Source organism: Peromyscus eremicus, chromosome 17, assembly GCF_949786415.1.
Source record: "Peromyscus eremicus chromosome 17, PerEre_H2_v1, whole genome shotgun sequence".
Classification (NCBI taxonomy): domain Eukaryota; kingdom Metazoa; phylum Chordata; class Mammalia; order Rodentia; family Cricetidae; genus Peromyscus; species Peromyscus eremicus.
Window position 1 is genome coordinate 22,773,300 of NC_081433.1, and position 21,610 is coordinate 22,794,909.

A 21,610-nucleotide genomic window follows, 5' to 3' on the forward strand; every position below is an offset into this window, starting at 1 on the left:
AATTTGGAGACCTTCTGACCATCCCCAGAGATATGAAGACTGCCTTTGTTCCAGCAGCTCTGTGGTGCTGGGCAAGACATTTGATACTTTAACGACTATACTTTGAAATGGCAAAGCACTCACATGCATTAGCTTACTTAGGTGCCAGGAACTCCCCAGAGTTAGGGAAAGTACTGGGTTCCAATGGACAGATCAATAGAGGGATAAAAAGTGTCACACGAAGAGTAGGACATTTTGTCTGCTTATTTGTGGGTCTCCGCACACACTGCCTCTGACCCTGGATGTGGCTCCTGTACCAAGGTACTTTGAATGATACTGTACACTTGATGGTAATACTTTAAGTGGAAAGATACACAAAAACAGAAATAAACCAGTTGGGTGTGGTAGCATACGCCTGTAATCCAAGCAATCAGGAAGCAGAGGAGGGCAGATTTCTCTGAGTTGGAGGCCAGTCGGGACTAAATAAATTTCTATTAAAAGAATGAAATAAACGATGGAATGTCATGCAAAATAAGTAATACTGCACAGAGAGCTGAGGCTGTCTTTCGCTGTTCGTTCAACACCGACACAAGACCTCTGCATTGACAAAACCAGCTTCTGGATTTCAGTCACAATCTGGGAGACTGGAACCCTGGCAAGTGATGATCTCCAGCTTGAGGCCTTAAATCCCTGTTTGGCGGAGAAGGCGCTGTCCTGAAGGGAGGTGAGAACAATAGCCTTTGAAGATCCGGTTTTGAGTTTCGTCTGCTTTGCCTTCTTGTCTTGAGTTCCCTCCTTTCGCAGTGGGTCTGGGAATGCGCTAGTTGGTTGCCACGCACAACGCTTTAGGACTGGCTGCCACACAGCTATAGAAATTCGAGACAGGCACGGATCTGTATGCGGAAAACAAAAGTGGCACTAATCGTCGGGTCGTTCCCCTTCCCCTACTCCCCCACCCCCACTCCCCGTCCCGGTCCTGGGAGGCGGTGGTCCCCGCCCCCTGCGGGCGTCGCCCCTCACGCTTCTCTGCAGACCGGGGACTCCCCAGGTCTGGTTAGGAGGCGGGGGTAAAAGCTTACCCAGCAAAAAGGCTCCCCTTTCCAGAGGGGGGAACCGCCTGTAAATAATACACGGGGGCAGGAGAAAGGCTCCCATTGGCCGGAGGGCAGGTGACGAGCAGGGGGCGGGCTCCCGGGAGGGGGCAGTCAAAGGGAGGGGGTGTGCGCCTCGCGGTGTCAGTTTTCGGAATCCCAGCGCGCACTGCTAGGCGCGGTGGGACCCCCCAGCCCGGCTTCGTGCCCCGGCTGCTGTCTCCTCGGCCGGACTTCCCGGCCCACTCCGCTGCCCACCCGGTCCGGGGCCCTCCGCGATTGCCCTCCGCAGGGCTCCGCTCAGAAAGACTTTTGTTTGTTTCCTCCTCTGCCGTCTTTGTTGCTCTGCAAACCGGCCTCTCTGCAGCCCTTGACTCCTCCGGGGAGTTGCATCTTCCAGCCCGGCAATCGCCGAGCACAGCCCCCGCCAGGTCTCAACACCCCGTCTCCGTTCGCTCCGGGAAGCCGACCTTGACTTCATTGATGCACCCATTCCAGTGGTGTAACGGTGAGTCCCGGGATGGGCGGATGAGCCGACACCGCTCAGGTCCAGGTCCTCAGCCAAGTTTCCCCGTCTCTGGGACGGCCCAGAAAGCATCCTGGCGTCCTGCGGTGCTCTGCACAGCGCACAGTTTGAAACGACCCATTTTCAGTGTTTGGGGATTAAAAAAGGGTCTGGAAGCGAGTGGAGGGCCAGGAGCGTGCGAGCCGAGGGCTTCCCGGCCTTTGTGTGGCGGTCCGGCTCTCTTCTACCCCCTTCGCCTGCCTTTGTGCGCTCTCAAACTCTGTTCTTTGTTGTGGTGGTTGGAGAATTAAATCCGCGCTCGGGCTAGTATCTCCTAGAGGGAGCTCAAGTTCCGGTCCTGAAACTTTGCAGGCTATTTTAAATATGTATACAGTGCAACGTGCGGGACAGGGCGCGGGGTGACTTTTCCTCATCTTTGTTGGTTCCCACCGGCTTCCAGGGGGCAAGACTGGATTAAAGAGCGTCGCTTTACTGAATAGATAAAGCCTTGCAGATTGCTGGGGCCCCCCAGCTCAGGGCTGGCCTGGCAAGAGCTTTGCTTTCTGGCAAGGAGGCCAGACGGTGGGGTCTGCTTTCAGCCTAAATGGTGACAGCGCCTCCAGACCCAGCCACCCGCCACCAACCCCTACCCCACACCCCAGGGGGTAATGATGTTAAATTAGTTCACCTGAGGCTTTTTGGGTGGCTCAGGTGTTATGGGTTAGGAGCGGTTCTGGATTTGCTGTCTTAAGCTACCCGTTGGATCTTTCTGAGCCGGTCACTTAAGCTTTAGATGTTAATACCACCCACCCTTCCCCCAAGGGCCCCCAGAATCTTGGCCACTTTTTCTAAACATGAAGAGGTGGAAAGCAGCTGGCGCTTGTTTTTTTTTTTTTTTTTTTTTTTTTTTGGTATGGCTGGCTGGTTACTCAGGGGGGAAAAAACCATTCTTGAGTAGCCTTCTGCCAGATCTTGGATTAATTATTTCAAGAGGCTTTTGTTTTAAGGCAGGGTTTGGGCCGCATGTGTATGAGTGGCCCCCATCCCCCCCCCCCTTCCTCCTCTTGCTGGTCGGATCTAATTTCCTGAAAATGAACCAAGCTGTGTGTGATAGGCGGGTAATGGAGAGGGGCGGGGGATGGGGGTTGAGGCCTGACGGTGTATCCCAGCATCTGGGAAAGATTCCCTTTGGCTGGAAAGAAGCAGTTCCCAGATCCGTTGGTCTCGGCCAGACCTGCTCTGACGTCATTCCTGCTTGCAGCCTGCCAGCTGAGATGAGACATTCTGGTGTCAAAGTCGAAGACAATGGGCCAGACACCTAGGGAGGACTAAGCTGTCAGTATCCCTGACCTTCTTCTGTGCTGTGCTCCCTTTGAAAATGTTTTATCTTTCGCTGCCCTACCCCCACCCCCGTAGTGTTGGAACCCAGGCCTTGCTCACCCTAAACACACTCCATCACTGACCTGCAATGCACCCTTTATCTTAAAGTGATTGGCAGATCCCCTCTCTTGACTCCAGAGGGAATGCAACCGCATTTCTGCTCCCCTTGAAAAACCTGTTAGAGAACCCCATATCTGGGATGGGTATTCTTTGACCTTAAAATTTTAAGGGAAAACTTTACTGTCCAATTTGGACAATAACTTTTTTTTTCTCTTCAAGAGGACACGTTGAACATTCCCTATCTGAAAATTAAAAATCCTGGAAAGTTCAAATTGTATAAAATTCAAATGTGATATCACAAGAGAAAATTTCACAGCATTAAACTTTGCTTCATGCACAAAATAAAATGTGTAAAGTTATCTTCAGGCTGCATGAATAAGGTGTATAAAACATAGGATGAATTTCATGTTTAGACTTGAGCCCTATCCTGGAGATAATCACACTATGTACAAATATTCTTTTTGGTGTTTAGAGTTAAGATTTCTCTGTGATACTTACCTGGCAAGGGAGATACCATGATCACGAAGGTGGTTTTCCCAGGGCGAGGCTTATCCATTGCACTCCGGATGTGCTGACCCCTGCGATTTCCCCAAATGCGGGAAACTCGACTGCATAATTTGTGGTAGTGGGGGACTGCGTTCGCGCTCTCCCCTGTTAAAAAAAAGATTTCTCTGTGAAACAGTCCTAGCTGCCCTGGAACTTACTCTATAGACCAGGCTGGCCTGGAACTCACAGAGATCCGCCTGCCTCCAGACTCCAAAGTGCTGGAATTAAAGGCATGTGCCACCACCACGGCCCTGTACAAATATTCTAATGTAAAAATATTTGAGGGGCTGGCAAGATGTCTCAGAGGTTAAGAGCACTGGCTGTTCTTCCAGAGGTCCTGAGTTCAATTCCCAGCAACTACATGGTGGCGCTCAACCATCTGTAATGAGATCTGGTGCCCTTTTCTGGTGTTCTGCACTGTATACATAATAAATAAATCTTTTAAAAAAATATTTCAAATCTTCGAGCAGTGGTGGCACACGCCTTTAATCACAGCACTTGGGAGTTGGAGGCAGGCGGATCTCGTGAGTTCCAGGACAGCCTGGTCTATAGAATGAGTTCCAGGACAGCCAAGGCTACACAGAGAAACCCTTCTCAAAAGAAAAAAAGAAATCAAACCAATTTTGTTCTCAAAAGTATGAATGTACTCAATGGGTTTTTACTGTCACCCATGCTGGCCTCAGGAAAACTCAGTTCTGCCTGCACCCCTCAGACTGCAGGGGTCACACACATGAGCTCCTATGACTGCAGGCTGTTGGGTGACAAAGCTCTTTCCTGGGGAAATGCAACTCATGTCTGTCTATTCACGCTAGCTAGGGATTCCACAACAGACCAAAGTTATGAATATGAAGTCCAACTTGGATGAACCAATGAGTTTTACTGGGGTTACTTACAGGATTATGGATGAGGGGTTACTCACAGAAGCAGCAATGACTCAGATAGCTGTATCACCAAAGCCCACTCCAGCATGGGTGACTGCTCCCAAGAGCTGGGAAACCTGGAACACGCTGCACAGCCTGCAGCTCAACAAGTTGGAGCGTGCCCTTTCCAAGTGACTCGTCTAAACCTCTTCTAGGTAGCTGGTCTGATTCTTAAGAGTCTTTGCAGCTCAGCTTCCTTCTATCCGAGTTCAGATTCTCAGCTTTTGTTGTTTACTCTAGCAGCGAGGTGGGGAGGCCCCTGGTGAATCTGATCAGTTTCAGGGACTTCCTGAAGCTATTCGAGTTGTTTACCTTCCTGCGTAAGGAGCTTCCTGCAGAATGAAGTCTTTTAATCTCAGAGGAAACTGTTATTCAACACATGCTTGAACATCTATTCTTGAAGCTGCCTCCTTATATAGTCCACAAAGTCCCAAGTTCACTGATTCAGTCCCAGAGCCCCAGGGAAACCCTTTTAGGAGATGAGAAAAGATTGGAGATAAATTGATCTGGGACTGCCGGGCGGTGGTGGCGCACGCCTTTAATCCCAGCACTCGGGAGGCAGAGCCAGGCGGATCTCTGTGAGTTCGAGGCCAGCCTGGACTACCAAGTGAGTCCCAGGAAAGGCACAAAGCTACACAGAGAAACCCTGTCTCGAAAAACCAAAGAAAAAAAAAAAAAAGCTGGGACTGCTGGAACCAAAGTACCAGCAGGGTGCTAGCGAATATCCTCTGTACACAACAAGCTTTTCAGAATAGAAATAGGAGGTTCTCTAGGACCCAGTAGATGCCAGGGTCCTGCTTATGTAAGGTCCATAGGAGAGCCATGGCAAATGTGAAGAGGATGCTGGCCCTCTTACAGCTTCCAACATTTCTGTGGCAGAATAAAGGAGGTGCAGTAGAAGGTCCTGGTGGTCCTGAAGGTACAATTTTCTGGAAGAGAGTTCCTGAGACCCTTTACTGGTACGGAGTGAAGGATGCTGGCTGGGGCAGGTCTAGCATGATAGCTTAGCAGAGAGTTGCTCTGTGAAAGACCCACGGGAAAGCAAATCCTCAAGTGGGAACCAGTGAGGAAAATGGTATTCTTTCTAACCCTCCAGTGGAGCCTAGAAGCAAGAAACATCCTTTTGAGCAAAGCAAATTTTAGTAGCTAATTGCTTCTTTAATTTCCCCTAATTGAAAATTCCTTCAGAACAAGAACTTCTTTCGCTGTCTGTTTCCCCACAAGGTCTAGGTCAGTGTATAAAACACACCCAGAACAAAACCTGTTGGCTGACTGGTGATTTATTAGCTGAGGGCAGTTTCTGGGCAGTTTTCCCAAACATCAGTCTTCCTACTTTGAAGTAGGAGCTTTTGCCAAGGAGAGACTAGGTTGCTTTGAGAAAGCAGGGAGCTGTCTGTTAACTAGCTATGTAGACCGACCAAACCCTAGCTCAGGGCACTGCAGAGTGTTTAGGAGTCCAAGTTGGTATGCCCAGGCCTAGGAGGGTTCAGGCTTGTTGGGAGGACTACCCTTATTCTCTGGCTCGGTCTTTGCTCTCAGAACTATAGACTCACCTCTACGATCACATCTAACTTTGGTCAAGGAAGGTGCTTGAGTCTTGTCTCTTTCCCTCGTGGAAAGTCGTCTAGCCATTCCTCTGTGCTCTTTTAATCTCAACTATCATGCTTGTCCTAAGGTTATAGTTGTGAGCCTAGCCTTTAAGAGCTGAGGCAGCCCTCTCTCTCCAGCCCCATGCTTATCGTATAATCAATGCAGAGTGGAACAAGAGTCAAATTAAGTTGATACTAGCAACAACAGGGTAACGGAAGATATGCTGAGCAAAAACCATGACTAGTGATGCAAGTTCTTAGCATTGTAGAATTCGGTGACAGAGATCATTGGAATATCCTAAAGACCTTGCGGGGCCTGAAGATTCAGCTCAATAGTAGGTCACTCACTGCCTAGCCTATGCAAGGTGCTAACTAGTTCAACCCACAGCCCTGACGTTGGGAAGGAAAGTTATCACAAGACCAAGACTAGACTTCAGAAAGGAAAGAATTCTAGGCAGAGAAGGCTACATATAGACAAAGGTGTGGAGACAGACATGACATGGTTGGGCAAGATAAAATAAGACTGGCCCAGGTGGAGAACACTGACAGGATATTGTAAGGGGGCAGGGTGCACGTTCATACAGACTTGAGACCAGACAGGAGTCTGGAAATTGCATGGTAAATGGAGCTTGGGAGATGTACCAGATATGTAGGATAATTAGAAGAAATAGTCGTGACATCAATAAGTCAGGAGTAGGCAATGTCTGTAAAAATGTATGTGGCATAGTCCGACTTTTGGATGAAGGCTTAGGTCACCCACTGATATAAGGGACACAGAGGAATGATGTACCATGTGTGACACTTAGTTTTGTCATCACTGTGACACTTAGTTTTGTCATCACTGTGACAGAATCATAGTCATACACAACTTAGAAAATTTTAGCACATGACTTTTTTTTTTTTTTTTGGGTTTTTTTTTTTTTTTTGGTTTTTTTTTTTTTTGGTTTTTCGAGACAGGGTTTCTCTGTGTAGCTTTGCGCCTTTCCTGGAACTCACTTGGTAGTCCAGGATGGCCTCGAACTCACAGAGATCCGCCTGGCTCTGCCTCCCAAGTGCTGGGATTAAAGGCGTGCGCCACCACCGCCCGCCTTGGCACATGACTTTTTGAGGTTGAAGTATATCAAGTGTGGTGATATATACTTGCCTAATAAACTTGCCTGAGGATCAGAGGACAGAGCCAGCCACTAGATTAGACATAGAGGTCATGCAGTGGTGGCACACACCTTTAATCCTCACACTTGGGAGGCAGAGATCCATCTGTATCTCTGAGTTCAAGGCCACACTGGAAACGGCCAGGCAGTTGTGGCACACACACCTTTAATCTCCATACTGGGAAGCACACACACCTTTAATCCCAGGAAGTGACGCCTTTAATCCCAGGAAGTGACGTGGCTGGGCAGAGAACAGTATATAAGGTGTGAGGAGACAGAAACTAAGGCAGTTCAGCTGAGACCCTTTTGGGTGAAGACTCAGAAGCTTTCATTCTGAGGATTCGTGGAAACGGGATTGGCTGAGGAGTTGGCGAGGTGAGGTTAGCTGTGGTTTGCTCTGCTTCTCTGTTTCGGCTTTCACCCCAATATTTGGCTCTGGGTTTTTTGTTAAAAGCCCATCTAAGACTTGAACAACAGGCAAATGGGGAAGAGGTAGCTTTACCTCCTGGGGTCCAAGGAGCAGAGAGGAACATCTAAGCCTGCTGCAGGGAAGCCTCAAGTCTGGACCATAACACAGTGTCACAATTGATTGCGGTCTGTAGCTGGTCTGCTGCAGACTTGTGGTAGCACTCAGTCCTGGTAATCACCAGGTCGAATCCTGGCTACTAACCAAAAAGCCAGGAGAGAGCCTAGCCCCTGAGGTCTGGCAGATCTTGGGGAAGTAAAAAGGCTAGGAGTGTAGAAGGTGGTTGGAATGTATGTAGGACACAGATTCTGGTTAATCATGGATATCACTCTTGAATGCTTTTGGCTATTCTCTTTCCAGTTGTCTTATCTTACCTTCCTAGATGTCTGAGGTGATAGAAGAAGAAAATATTTCCTAAAAGGAATTTGATTCTTTGTGGTGGGTTGTTTTTGTTTTTGTTTGGGGGCGGGGGAGTTCGAGACAGGGTTTCTCTGTGTAGCTTTGTGCCTTTTGTGTAGCTTTGTGCCTTTCCTGGAACTCATTAGGTAGCCCAGGCTGGCCTTGAACTCACAGAGATCCGCCTGGCTCTGCCTCCCAAGTGCTGGGATTAAAGGCGTGTGCCACCAAGGCCCAGCTTTTTTTTTTTTTTTTTTTTTTTTTTTTGCAGGGTGTGGGAGGTAGCCAAGGGTATCGCTGCATAGCTCAGGCTACCCTGAAACTCATGATTCCCTTGTTCCAGCCTCCTGAGTAGACACTTCCCAGATAATTAGGAGTATAATATTGTGCCCAGCTAAGAAAATCTTGCCTTTCTCTGAAGACTTTCTTTGGTTTATTGCCCAGAGTCTGAGCACCCACCCACTTGGACACCAGGCATGGGCAAGGGAAGATGATTGCCTCATGGGAGGGCCAGTGAGAAGGGAAGCAGCTAGTGGCCAGCCAGTGCTTCCAAGCTGAATGTGCAGGAGAATCTCCAAGGGTCTTCCTAATGATTAATCCACTTCATTTAGTGTGGTATAGACTTAAGACTGCACGTTTCTTTTTTTTTTTTTTTCCCCTCGAGACAAGGTTTCTCTGTGTAGTGGTGCCTGTCCTGGATCTCCCTCTGTAGACCAGGCTGGCCTAGAACTCACAGAGATCAACCTGGCTCCGCCTCCTGAGTGCTGGGATTAAAGGCGTGTGCCACCAAGGCCCAGCTAAGATTGCACATTTCTACCAAGTTCTTAGGAGATATACTCAAGGATGGGACCTTGAGGCTGAGAGTAGAAGCCCGTATTCCCTGGCACCAGTCCTCATCACCACCTTCTGGAATGCTGGCCTGGAGTTCTAGTGAACAATTTCTATTCTGGTTCTGGCACAGCTTGTCTTCTAGAACAGGTGGTTAAGAGTGACAAATGACCTTTGCAATTAATTTCTCTTTGTGGCTTATTATTTCTCAAATCATCATTTCTATTCCTCTACTTGGCTAGTTTTCCTATGATGAGGTTAATTCCATAGTGATAACTCCATGAACATCACGTAGTTAGCTTTGGAGACATGAGTCAGGACTCAAACAATATATTTTTCTTACCTAGGTGCTTCTTTTTGCAATGTACCCAATGAGTGTTTCCTACTTGGAGGAAGTTTTTTGTTTTTTTGTTTTTTGTTTTTCGAGACCCGGTTTCTCTGTAGCTTTGTGCCTTTCCTGGATCTCACTCTGTAGACCAGGCTGGCCTCGAACTCACAAGGATCCTCCTGCCTCTGCCTCCTGAGTGCTGGGATTAAAGGCGTGAGCCACCACTGCCCGGCTGGAGGAAGTTTTATTCTTGTTTTTTTCTACTTTCTGTCCTTGCCTAAATTCCTTTTTTTGTTTGTTTGGTTGGTTGGTTGGTTGGTTGGTTTTGATTTTTTGAGACAGGACTTCTTTGTGTAGCTTTTTGAAGCCTGTCCTGGAACTCAAGAGATCCACCTGCCTCTGCCTCCCGGGTGCTGGGATTAAAGGTGTGCACCACCACTGCCCGGCTTCCTTGTTTGTTTTTTGAGACATAATTTTCTCTGTAGCTGTAGCTGTCCTGGAACTCATTCTGTAGACCAGGCTGGACTTGAACTCAGACATCCACCTGCCTCTGCCTCTGGAGTGCTGAGACTAAAGGCATGCTCCACACACCAGCCTTCTAAATCCTTTTTTTCTTTTTTGGTTTTTCGAGACAGGGTTTCTCTGTGTAGCTTTGTGCCTTTTCCTGGAACTCACTTGGTAGCCCAGGTTGGCCTCGAACTCACAGAGCTCCGCCTGGCTCTGCCTCCCGAGTGCTGGGATTAAAGGCGTGCGCCACCAACGCCCGGCTGCTTTTTTTTTTTTTTTTCTCCAGAGCTGAGGACCGAACCCAGGGCCTTGCACTTGCTAGGCAAGCGCTCTACCACTGAGCTAAATCCCCAACCCCATAAATTCTTAATCCATTCAAGTGCTTTGCCTAACATTCCATTTCATAGATTGGCTAAGTAACTTATTCAGGACCATGTACATAGTTAGTAGTTAGTGCTGGGATATAAGCTTAAGTTAGAACCTGACATTCTGGCTAACACAGTGTGCCACGGGTTCCAGTGGTAAGTGTCTAACTTTAGAACTATTTGCCTCTTGTTTTGCAGGGTGTTTCTGTGGCCTGGGACTGGTTAGTACCAACAAGTCCTGCTCAATGCCACCTATCAGTTTCCAAGACCTCCCTCTCAACATCTACATGGTCATCTTCGGTACAGGCGTCTTTGTCTTCATGCTCAGCCTCATCTTCTGCTGCTACTTCATCAGGTTGGTTGCTTGCTGGCTGATTTGGGGAGGGAACTCAAGAAGGAAGGAGCCTGGGCCATGGAAGATATTGAGCAAGGTGCTCCCACCCACCCTCCCACACAGACACATCAGAGCCTTGTGCCGGGCCTCTGGTGGGAGGATGCACATTAGCCCGCCCTTCTCTTGGACCCTTGAGGTCTGGTGGTTCTATTTATATCAGCCTTATCAAGTTATCCCAGAGCACATAAGGTCACCAAGGGTTGGACTGCATCCCACCTCTTGGCCAGTTAGTTATTCTAAAGTTGCCTAGAGCGACTGTTGGCTGAGTGATAAAGCCTGCACTCTTAACCGGCTTCCCACTCACAGCCAGGGATAGGTAGGTAGGTAGGTATCAGTTCTTTTGTTCTTCTGTGAAATTGCCAGCTCTCCCAATGTTGATGTTAGCAAGCTCATGGTAGAAAACTCTGAGAGTGGAAAGGACAAATGACACTCTTAGTTGCTTAGGGATCAAGAGAAGGACTTGAGCTTGGCAGGGGTCGCTAAGTCCCAGGAACTATTTCTCCTTAAGGTGAAGGACACAGGAGCTTATGGATGTTATCTGCTAATTATGGATGTTAAGCTAATGGATGGTCCATTGCTTAAAGCGCCTATATCAGGAGTGGAATTTGAATACAGAACCCATGTTAATGCTGGGTGAGCATGATGGCCTGAGGTAATTCCAGCCCTAGAATGTGAAGATGGGATCCCTAGAGCAAGCTGGCTAGCTAGACCAACCATATCAGAGAGCTCTGAGTTCAAGGGAAAGAAGCTGCCTTTGTGAATAAGGTAGAGAGCCACTGAGGAAGACTGCCAGTGTCAGTATCCTAAATATACACATGTGTGCTTATACGCATAGGAATCTACATGCACATGGAGGAAAGTGTTGGACGTGCTTGGTACTTAGAGCAGAAACAAAAGCAGAGTTCTAATGGGGTGTTCGATTGGTGCATGCTGTGGGTCTCTGTCCCATGGGTCTGCCCTGGACATTGGAGAGTAGGACATCTGTCTGGCCAATAGAACATGGTAATAATCTTTGGAGTCTTTTTGTTTGTTGGTTTGTTTTTCGAGACAGGGTTTCTCTGCAGCTTTGGAGCCTGTCCTGGATCTCACTCTGTAGACCAGGCTGGCCTCGAACTCACAAAGATCTACCTGCCTCTGCCTCACGAGTGCTGGGATTACAGGCGTGCGCCACCACCGCCCGGCTATCTTTGGAGTCTTTAATCAAATAAATGTAGAAAATTAAGAGACAGGTGTCTTTAAAACTTGAATTTCTCAGCCGGGCAGTGGTGGCACACACCTTTAATACCAGCACTTAGGAGGTAAGAGGCAGGGTGATCTCTGATTCAAGGCCAGCCTGGTCGACAGAGCAAGATCCAGGACAGACAGGCTCAAAGCTACACAAAACAAAACAAAAACAAACAAACAAACAAAAACAACAACAACAAAAACTTGAATTTCTCCACCTAAGTGTGCAGAGAAAATGGTGCTTTAAATTTTCCTCTGAAACAATAAGTGCAAAATTCACATTTACCTGCTAAGTGGGAGTAAATGTAGACTTCCTCTTTTCTATTCTACAATCCCTATGATTTCCCTCCCAAAACTATTATTCATTGGTCTTTTCCCTCAACCTCTTTATCAAGCAGTTAACCAATTCTCGTGAAGGGTAAAGGTATACATGTTTCAAGTATCACAGATTTTTTTTAGAATGTGACTAATAGAAATATAAAATTATAAAATTTTATTTAAAAAAACTATATTTCTCTATTTGGCTCCTTTCTACGCACGCACGCACGCACGCACGCACGCCCCAAAGATGATGAACAAAAGAAAATCCAGAGGCTAACACTCTGACCAACAAGTAGATGACTGAGGTTTGTTTCCTAATTGCCACTAATAGGCATGACCTCGTGTTTTGGGCTAGTCTTTCTTTGCTAAGGACCTTCTTGTGCCAGGCATTGTGGTAGACCATTTAGCTCACCCAATTCTGGGAACAAGTTTCCGGTGTAAGGGTCAGGGAGCTGCATAAATGAAGACATTCATGTCCAGACAGTTAGGAATTTGTCCAGGAAGGTGCTGATTGAGGTGACGATTTAACCTTTCATGCTCTCCTCCACGTTTGTCTTTTTGGTGCCTTCTTCCTTGCATGGGAAGTAGAGCTGATGAGACCTCCATGGCCAGCCCCTGTCAGCTGGGTGTCAGGGTCCTGCAGGAGACAGGCTCTGGTTCTAGCTGGTTCTGATTTGTTTTGTTTTGGTTGTAGCAGAAGAACAGAGAGTAGTGACCACATGGTACTAACAGCCCCCCCACTGTGGTGCCACCTGTCCCTTCTGCAGTATTCTGCTCCCTCATCACCCTACCCTGTGTCCTGTAGCCTGTCCAGAGCCAGCTGACCCCTGGGTCTCATGGTTCCAAAGGCTCACTGGCGTGTGGTATATGTGTCTATATATAGAAAAACACACAGGCACAGAGGCCACTTCCTCTCCCTGCTTCTCAGTTTCCACCTCAGCCAAAATAGGCCCACGGCTGCCACTCCTGACCCGGTGAGCTCCTGAGCCAAGGACGCCTCAACTGCCAGCTGCCCCTTGTTTCTCCTCTTTCCCCTCAGAGCTGACCTCTGCTTACACAGGATGGAGGGGCCAGTGGAATACAAATCGGGCAGGAAAGGAACAATTATTTTCTGGAGCTGGTTGCATTGTTTGCTCTCAAAGGGGAAAGAGGGAAGGGAAGGGAAGGGAGAGCGTGCTGGCGGTGGCTTGCGATGGTCTCATTGAGATCGTGGTATTTTTAGTTGCTTTGCTCAGCCAACAGCTGAGAAAGCCACCTGTCCGGAGTTGTTTGGCTCTCCATCCCCAGCTGGGATGGCCCAGAGTATGCTTTTTGCTGTCTTCTTTGTAACCTTTTGAGCCCCATCTCCTCATGACCTAATCCTTCCTGAGCTGAAAGCCATGCAGAATGAAGATGGAGCTTTGAGAGTTCTAGATCCCTCCATTAAAGAGAGCCTGCCTTAGGGGAGAGGACCCCAGGCACTAGGACCCAGCGGTCATAAAGCATAGCACACACACACTGCACAAATGTATCCGTGTTGTTGATGAGGCAGTTGAACCTTTTAAAAAAAAAAAAAAGATGTGTGGCATTCTCTCATTTAAACTACCCCCAGACAGGGTTGGAATGTAGCTTAGTGACCTATCAAGCATTTGGTCCTTAGGCTTAGAGGGTGGGGAAAGAATGAGCTCAGGAGTGCAGATGGACTAGGTTAGATCTAAGCTGGAAAGTGCCTAGCAGGCAAGGTGCTCTCATAACCCTAGCATCTCAGAGATTGAGGAAGGAAGACCAGAAGTTCAAGGTCATCCTTGGCTAGGCTACGTAGCCAGTTTGAGGCCAGCCTGGGTTATGTAAGACTCTGGAAAAAAAAAAAAAAAAAAAACAGGAAAGAAAATGAAAGTTTTCTTCTAAAGAAAGACCACGCACAGTATGGCTAGGTAATAGCTCACTCTTGCTTTGGACACACCCTTCCCAGCCCATCTCCTTTGGAAGGTGAGACAAAGACACACTTGCATTATATATGAAAACCTTTTCAGGACTGGAGAGTTCTGCACATTAAGGATCATACAGTTGGGGAGCTCTGGTCGGTGCAGGCCTAAAAGTGAGCAGAAAACACTCGGTAGAGAGAAGCAGGGGTGGGGGATGGGGGTGGCCATGACGCCTCAGCCCCAAGCCCTGGCAGGAATCCACCTGGCTGGGACTTTCCCAGAGGCTCCAGGAACATTCAGCCTTGCCAGACCACGTGACTTCCTATCAGGAAGGATGGAGGAGGCTGGTGGCCAGATCTTATCTGTCCTGACCCACCTCTCTCAGGCATGGCTGTCTATCCCTCTGCTTCTTCACCACTCCGGGAGGAGCTGCATCCACTGAAATGAGGTGTTCTGTGTGTGTCGCTCAGGCCAGCCACCTTTTTATTTACTGGCTTTCTGGGCTGTAAAGTCTCCATCACAACCAACTAGCAGTTCTACTACGCCATCGTAGCCAGTCCCAAAGGCAGTCATAGACAGTGCGTCAACTGATGAACCAGTGGCATTTTTAAAAAAATGAATTTTTCTTCTGTCATGTTGGGGACCAAACCCAGGCTTTCATGCGTGGGAAACAAGTGCTCTATTGCTAAGCTACACCCCTAAAGTTTCAGGTCGTGAGATAAAAGTGTGTGTACTATGAAGTGTTATTTTTTTTCCTTCTATCTTTACCCAGTGAAAAACAAAAGCTGTTTTTAGCCAGGCGGCGGTGGTGGTGCACGCCTTTAATCCCAGCACTCAGGAGGCAGAGCCAAGTAGATCTCTGTGAGTTCGAGGCCAGCCTGGTCTACAGAGCGAGATCCAGGACAGTCAGAGCTACACAGAGAAACCCTGTCTCAAGAAAAAAAATAAATAAATAAAGGCTGTTCTTAGCCTGTCGACCCTGTAAGAACAAGGAGTGAGGTGGACTTTGCCCTACTCCAGTATGGCAAGGCTTCCCTCCCATACTCCAGACAGATCTATGTTAGGAAGCGCTTGGTGTATTATATAACAAATATACTTTTATCATTGCTATCAAAGATACCCAATTTGTGGTTTCACGGGGGAGGGGGGATCTCATCCATGGTCACTTAGTCTCAAATGCTTAAGCAGAAAATTGGGGTGGCAGGTAACAGGCTATTTGTCAGTTCTTACTGGACAAGAGACAGAAAGCAGAGAAAACAGTGGGTCCAAGGTTAGATTCCTCTTTCTATAATCTTCCATAATGCCTCATACCATGAATCCATTGAAGGACTAGGTCAAAACTCTCATGATTGGAATGTGTCTGGAAATGACATCAAAGACACACCCTGAGATATACTTCACTTAATACTGAGCTATTATGCTATTTCTTAATCAAATTCACTTGATCATTACAGCATGCCTGAGGCACTGAGGTTAATAATCCCTAGCCCTCAACAACAACAGAAAGGTGAAAGTTCTGTGCCCATGTATAGGAGGCATCTGTACCCACCTGCAGCTGGGCACAGTAGCACATGCCTATGATCCCAATCCATTTTGAAGATCATGAACTTGAAGTCAGTCTGGGCTGTGTGTAGAACTCTGTAAAAAAAATTCCCCCACTGATGTCAGATGGCACGGAGTCGGTGTATAATGATGCTTCCAGCCATCTGCACAGTGGGTCACCCCAAGTCAAAGGCTTAAAGCATGCAGTGTACCTCAAGATCAAATAAGAACTCAGGGCTCCAATGTATTCCACCTAATTATGGAGGGGTAGGGGGAGATCATGTTCATGTTCTGTGGTAAAGAGGGCCGGCTCACCTATAACCCAGGAACTGCTCCCCATCTACTCTGGAAAGTTTGGGCAACTTGCTTAATTTCTTTGGGGTTCTTTTTTTTCAATCTATAAAATGGAAACCTCTTCCTTCCTGGAGTTGTTTGGATTCAGTGAGACAATGTCAGTCTCCAAGGGACACACAACATAGCCTGGATTGACTATTTAGTATGCCATTGCTATGGGTAACAACATGCTGTGTTTTGGCTATCTAGTGGCTTTGTGCAGGCCACTGCTTAAAAATATCTAACTCCTTCTGCACACGGTAAGCATACTGTTGCTCTACGTAGTTTGGATATCTGGAGGGATTTACCTACTGGGAAAAGGCAAAGAAAGCAGACAAGCCATTTAGGATGCCCTATTGGTGAACAGCCCAGAATGTAACTGGGACCTGGTAATAAAAACTTAATCCTTATCATCTCTTGTTGGCCTATTGGCATCTATGAAACAAGTACCCTTCTCAGCTCCAGAAATATGTCTGAGCAGTAGCCCACCCCACATACTGTCATTGTCTTGTGTATCTTAAAACAAAACATAATAATCTGCTCTTCTCTTTCTTTCTCCACCTAGTAAACTCCGGAACCAGGCACAGAGCGAGCGATATGGCTACAAGGAGGTAAAATACCATCTCTTTGCATTAAACTTCCTCCTTCACCCCTTTCCCTGATAGGGAGAGTAAGCCCAAGCTTCTATAGCCCATATTCTCTGACCTCCTGGGCACCCCAGAGGTTTACCATTCCTGCCACTGTCCTCAAGTTGGGTTTACTTTTCACCTTCATGAAGAGAGAGGTGCACACCATTGGGTGAATCTCCCTGGCTCCTATGGTTGGTACCTTTCAGACATCAGCTTTATCTTTCCTCCTCAGGTGGTGCTTAAAGGCGATGCTAAGAAGTTGCAGCTCTATGGGGTAAGTGTCTTGGGATAACCCTTGGAAGGATCCTGCTTAGAGCATCCTTCTCCAGCTCTTCGCTTGGACCTTCTCCAGGCTCTTTAGTTCCCTGCCTTTAGATTACCTGTGTCCAAACAGAAGGAATTCATCCCAGCAGGTAATGAATGCATGTTGTCTGGAGTCAGATAAGGCAGGAAACAAAGGTAAATGGAACAGGAGTCTTGCAGAAACTCTTAAGGGTGTGACAGGCTCTATGCCATAGACAGTGCTGTGTAGAATCTCTAAGGGTATGACAGGCTGTATGCCGTAGGGAGTATGCTGTGTTGAATATATGAGGGTGGCCACTGGTTCCATGTCATAGGCTCTATGCCCTAGGGAGCGGGTGTGCAGAATCAGTAAGTGTGTCACACACTCTGTGCCATAGGCAGAGTGCTGCTAACTTTCCCTTTATTTGATACCTATGCTCTGGTCTGTGACTAAAGAAAATAAGGACCTTTTACTTGTGTCTATTACATTGTCCTAACAGATGAGTGACTTGTATCCCTTGTAATGGTTCTGGCCTGTCCCTCCCCTCCATGCCTCTCCCACTCCCCACATAAGGCCAATTCCATAAAGTCGCTCAACTTTGACCTTTTTATTTCAGTTAAAATACAATTACACCATTCACCCTTCCTTTTTTTTTTTTTTTTTTCCCCTCCACCTCCTCTTTTAATGGACCATTTCCAGATCAGTCCCCTCAGCCTTTGAGGTTACCTAACTCCTCCCAAGGCTCCCATCCATAATCACAGACACCCTAACCAGAGTGAGCCATTTGTGGTTGTCTGAAAATGAATAGGATTCCAGCCTCATCAAGCATGGGACTCCCTAGACATGGCCTCATTTTACTCTTGTTTTGCATGTTGCTACTACACCACAGGTTCTTTAAAAGGAAAGTTCAGGTGTTTCTTAACTTTTGCAGTAGTTGAGCTGAGACCTTGGAGTTTCATAAATGGGGACATAGGTCTGGATTTAGAGAATGTGACTGAGCACATATATCTGTATGAGTCAGGGCTCTCTAGTGGAACACAACTTATAGAATATATATATTACAGTTGCTTACAGGCTGTGGTCCAACTAGTCCAACAATGGTGGTCTACTGTGGGGCATTTACCCACCAACCCCATAGCTCCCCAGAGTTTTCTTGAGTGTGAGCAGCAGGAAATATTAGATAGAAGAATTTATATTGCAGAGATAAACAGAGGGCCTGGAACCTTTTCCATCGGGCCCCGACTGTCTCTGCCCCAGGGTATTTATAGATGTCAAGGGGTGGAGCAAAAGACCTCCTCCCCCAGCACAGCCAAGTGCAGACCATCTCAGACACCTGCACTCAGGCCCGTGGCCCTAATCATCTTCTATGCAGACCTGCTGGGTAAAGCCACAAGGAACCTGAAAATGGGCTCCCACAGTCTACCAAAAGAATCTAGTAGTTTAGTCCACAAGGCTAGATGTCTCATCTGGTCTTCATTATATACTGGAATCCCAAAGAAGTAGACTGTAATGCCAGTGAAGGAATGGACTTGCCAATGAGAATGAAAGCAAGCAGTCAGAGTGCACTTCCTTCTGTTATCCTCTACATAAGTTACCAGCAGAAGGTGTGGCCCAGATTAAAGGTGGATCTTATCACCTCAAAGATCCAGAGTAGAAGTGGGTCTTCCCACTTCAAATGATTTAAGAAAAATCCCTCACTGCCAGGTGGTGATGGTACATGCCTTTAATCCCAGCACTCAGAGGCAAGTGGCTCTCTGAATTCAAGGCCAGCCTGGTCTACAGAGTGAGTTCCAGGACAGCCAGGGCTACACAGAGAAACCCTGGGGAGGTAGTGGGAAGAAAGAAAGAAAAAGAAGAAAAATCTCTCAGGTGTGCCCAACCATTTGGGTTTTAGTAAATTTCAGATATAGTCAAGTTGACAACCAAGAATAGCCATCACATCTATCCTACTGTGTGCCTCCTTAGTCATGCTGTAGGCTAGAAAGGACAGAACTATTCGAGACCAGTACTGTCAATTAAAAACTTGTGTGTTAATAAGCATTTTATGAATCTATACTCTCCCATCTGGGAACCATCAGCCATAGGTAGCTGTTGAGCATTGAAAATATGGACAGCCACCTCCAGGGTATGAGAGAGACTTAGAACTCATATCAAAGTAGCCTGCCCCCACTAAGTAGGCACCATGAGCAAAACTCTCTCTCCTGAGCCAAAATATACATCATTTGAATACCTGAGCAGTTATCGGTGACATTAAATAGTTGTATCCATGTCTAAGGAGTACTGTAGGGATTTGGCCGAATTATGACTCGTTAGATACGTTAGGTGGCAGCTACCGAGCACCAGAACAACCTGGATGGTGGTAGCGTGAGGAAACAGGTCCTTGTGGGAGAAGAATTGGCATGCTTATAAACAATGAACTGCACATGGTAACTCAAATCTACAGTCCCAACACTATAGGGAGGTGGAGGCTGGAAGATTAGACATTCTAGGGACAGCCTTGGTTATACAGTGAGTCTGAGGCTAACTTGCGCTGTGTGAGTCTGTCCCCCCAAAAAACAAAACCGAAAATAAAACCAGGATGTTGAGCAGAGAGATCTATGTTTCCTCCCCTAAGGGCCCTATCGCTAACAGCAAAAAACCACCACACACTATTTAGTGTTTCTGACTGTGGGGCAGGGGATCCAATTCAGGGTCTCACAGATGATATGCAAAACTCCACACTGACCCCCATCCCAGGCCAAGTTTTCATATTGAAATAAACATTTGAAGAAACGTGGCTAGTGCTTCTGAGCAGCTATGTTTACAGTTTCTTCATTTGCTTGATTTCCGTTTAAGCAGCCCTGTTGGCTGCTAATCCTGTCGATACAGTCTTATAAATATGGCTGAGCTTCGTCTGGCTCACACAGGAAGGAGGTGGGGTTTGGAGTTTGGTTTCCTTGTCTGAAAATTAGTTGGTGGATATTCAGGATGGATGGGTAAAGAGGGCCTCTGGACTCCTAGCTCACAGATTCTCGTCCTCCCTCTCTCCCTCTCCATAGCAGACCTGTGCAGTTTGTCTGGAAGACTTCAAGGGGAAGGATGAGCTAGGCGTACTTCCATGCCAACATGCCTTTCACCGCAAGTATGTGGGGATGTGATGGGGGGAGGGGGCGGGGGCCCCCGGCGGCCCTGCAGAGAAGAAATAGTTAGGGAGTATCTATAAGAACCTTCTAATCCCCGCCAATGCTGTTCAACAGTGATGCCCTAGGTTCAGCACGCCAGAGAGGTTAGCTCGGGGCAGGCACAGGGGTACTTTGTTCTCAGAAGCAGCTGGACTCAGAGACAGCTGGAGCCATCTGGAATGTCTCCTCGGAGATAACGGTCCTCTTGTTCACAGGTGTCTGGTGAAGTGGCTCGAAGTGCGTTGTGTCTGCCCCATGTGCAACAAGCCTATCGCCGGCCCCACGGAGACCTCGCAGAGCCTCGGGATCCTGTTGGATGAACTGGTGTGAGCGCTCCTTGTACGTGGACACTGGAGCAGACTGCTCGCTCTGTGGGCACCGGGGTTCCTCAACACAATGAACAAGACTTTCTTGGGTGGTAACATTCTTCTTCCGCACTCAACTAAAGGCAAGGGTGACAGGGCCGGGCTTCCACCAGCAGTGCCGGACCAGTACCAGACTCGCCCAGGCTCTGCCTCCCAGAGCGCCTTTTCCTGTTACCCAGTCCCAGTGACCTCACCCAGCCAGACTACTCTATCCTGGTACTCCACTATCCACCTGCCTCATCCTTACCCTGGAAAGGAGTCAACCCTGTGACTGTGAACATGGGCACTTAACTTCCCTTTGGAGAACAAGCGACTCTGGCCTTGAAAGGATGACGTGGCTCTGCCCCACCCACATCCCCTCACATCTTGCCAGAGCCTTGGGATGGTTTAAAGGGAAGGATGGAGAAAAGATCAAGAAACCAAGGTGAAAGACTCAGCATGAAATAAAGGAAGTCAGGGACCTGCCTAGAAAAGGGAAAAGTCAATGTTTACATGGGATGCAGGAAACAAAGGCCAGCCTCGTCCTGGCCCACTGCAGGGTGATGGGACCAACCATCCCCTGTTAAGATCTGAGGTGCTATCCATTCTCTCCCTGACCCTGGTTAATCTCAGAGCTTCCTATTCTTCATTGGTTTTGAAGAGACCCTCACTCTATGGGAAGGGACTTTTTCTATCCTCAGCACATTTCCAGGGGCTTTCTTTTGGAACGGACCCTGGGGTGGGGGTGTCTGGAGGTTACAGTAGTGCAGATGTCTGCTTCCCCTCTGTAAATAGTATTCTTGTACTTCATCATCACCGTCTCAGGCTTTACACATGCTGCCCCCCCACCCGGGGATGGGGGGGGTGGAGTCTCCCCTTCCTCAGCCCAGTGGCTGAGAGTGGGCAAAGGTTATGTATTTAAAGAAAATTAAATTTAATAACATGTTTCTCTAATCAAATTTGGCTTGTGGTTGTGGCCTGTGCCAGGAGAGGCAACAGAGCTCTTCACCTGCTTCCCTCCTCCTTCCCAAGTCAGAGTGTACTTGAGATTTCTGATCTTTAAAAAAAGAAAGAAAGAAAGAAAAGAACTGAGAACTGGTCATGTAGCTTAGTTTCTAATCCTTTTAAAATAATTATAATAATTGAGAACTGGGCATGTAGCTCAGTGATGGCGTGCTTGGTTAGCATGCTCAAAGACCTGGACCTGGGTTCAATTTCCGGCAATGAAAAAGACAAAGGATTAACTGTTGAACACCAGTGTGAAATAAGACCTGATGAAGCCAGGATCAATCATCAGAAGGTTTAGAAACACTTTAAAGTCAATATTTTCAAGTGCCATTCACCAACTAAGACTTGGAACTGAT

At 47.5% G+C, this 21,610-nt stretch overlaps 1 protein-coding gene, 1 long non-coding RNA gene and 1 other non-coding gene across 3 annotated transcripts; 2 read left to right on the plus strand and 1 right to left on the minus strand.

Annotated features, from left to right (window-relative positions):
- Positions 1–379: 379 nt before the first annotated feature.
- On the minus strand, positions 380–2,400 carry LOC131894161 (uncharacterized). Its single transcript, XR_009374857.1, has 2 exons — positions 1,059–2,400; positions 380–872 (listed from the first exon to the last, which is right to left on the minus strand). It is a non-coding gene; the product is annotated as an uncharacterized LOC131894161 (long non-coding RNA).
- Positions 1,209–21,145, plus strand: Rnf122 (ring finger protein 122). Its single transcript, XM_059244351.1, has 6 exons — positions 1,209–1,578; positions 10,310–10,466; positions 16,395–16,440; positions 16,691–16,732; positions 19,780–19,862; positions 20,118–21,145. Exons 1-6 carry the CDS (start codon positions 1,554–1,556, stop codon positions 20,230–20,232), a joined length of 468 nt encoding a protein of 155 aa, XP_059100334.1. The 5' UTR covers positions 1,209–1,553; the 3' UTR covers positions 20,233–21,145.
- LOC131894801 (U1 spliceosomal RNA) lies at positions 3,506–3,669 on the plus strand. The gene has a single exon (XR_009375029.1). It is a non-coding gene; the product is annotated as a U1 spliceosomal RNA (small nuclear RNA).
- Positions 21,146–21,610: the final 465 nt, after the last annotated feature.

Excerpts from the sequence above, each read along its gene's own strand:
- Rnf122 (XM_059244351.1), top strand. The coding sequence starts at position 1,554 with ATGCACCCATTCCAGTGGTGTAACG. Across the intron at positions 10,467-16,394 it reads TTCTGCTGCTACTTCATCAG|TAAACTCCGGAACCAGGCAC; the intron begins GTTGGTTGCTTG and ends TTCTCCACCTAG. Across the intron at positions 16,733-19,779 it reads AGAAGTTGCAGCTCTATGGG|CAGACCTGTGCAGTTTGTCT; the intron begins GTAAGTGTCTTG and ends CCCTCTCCATAG.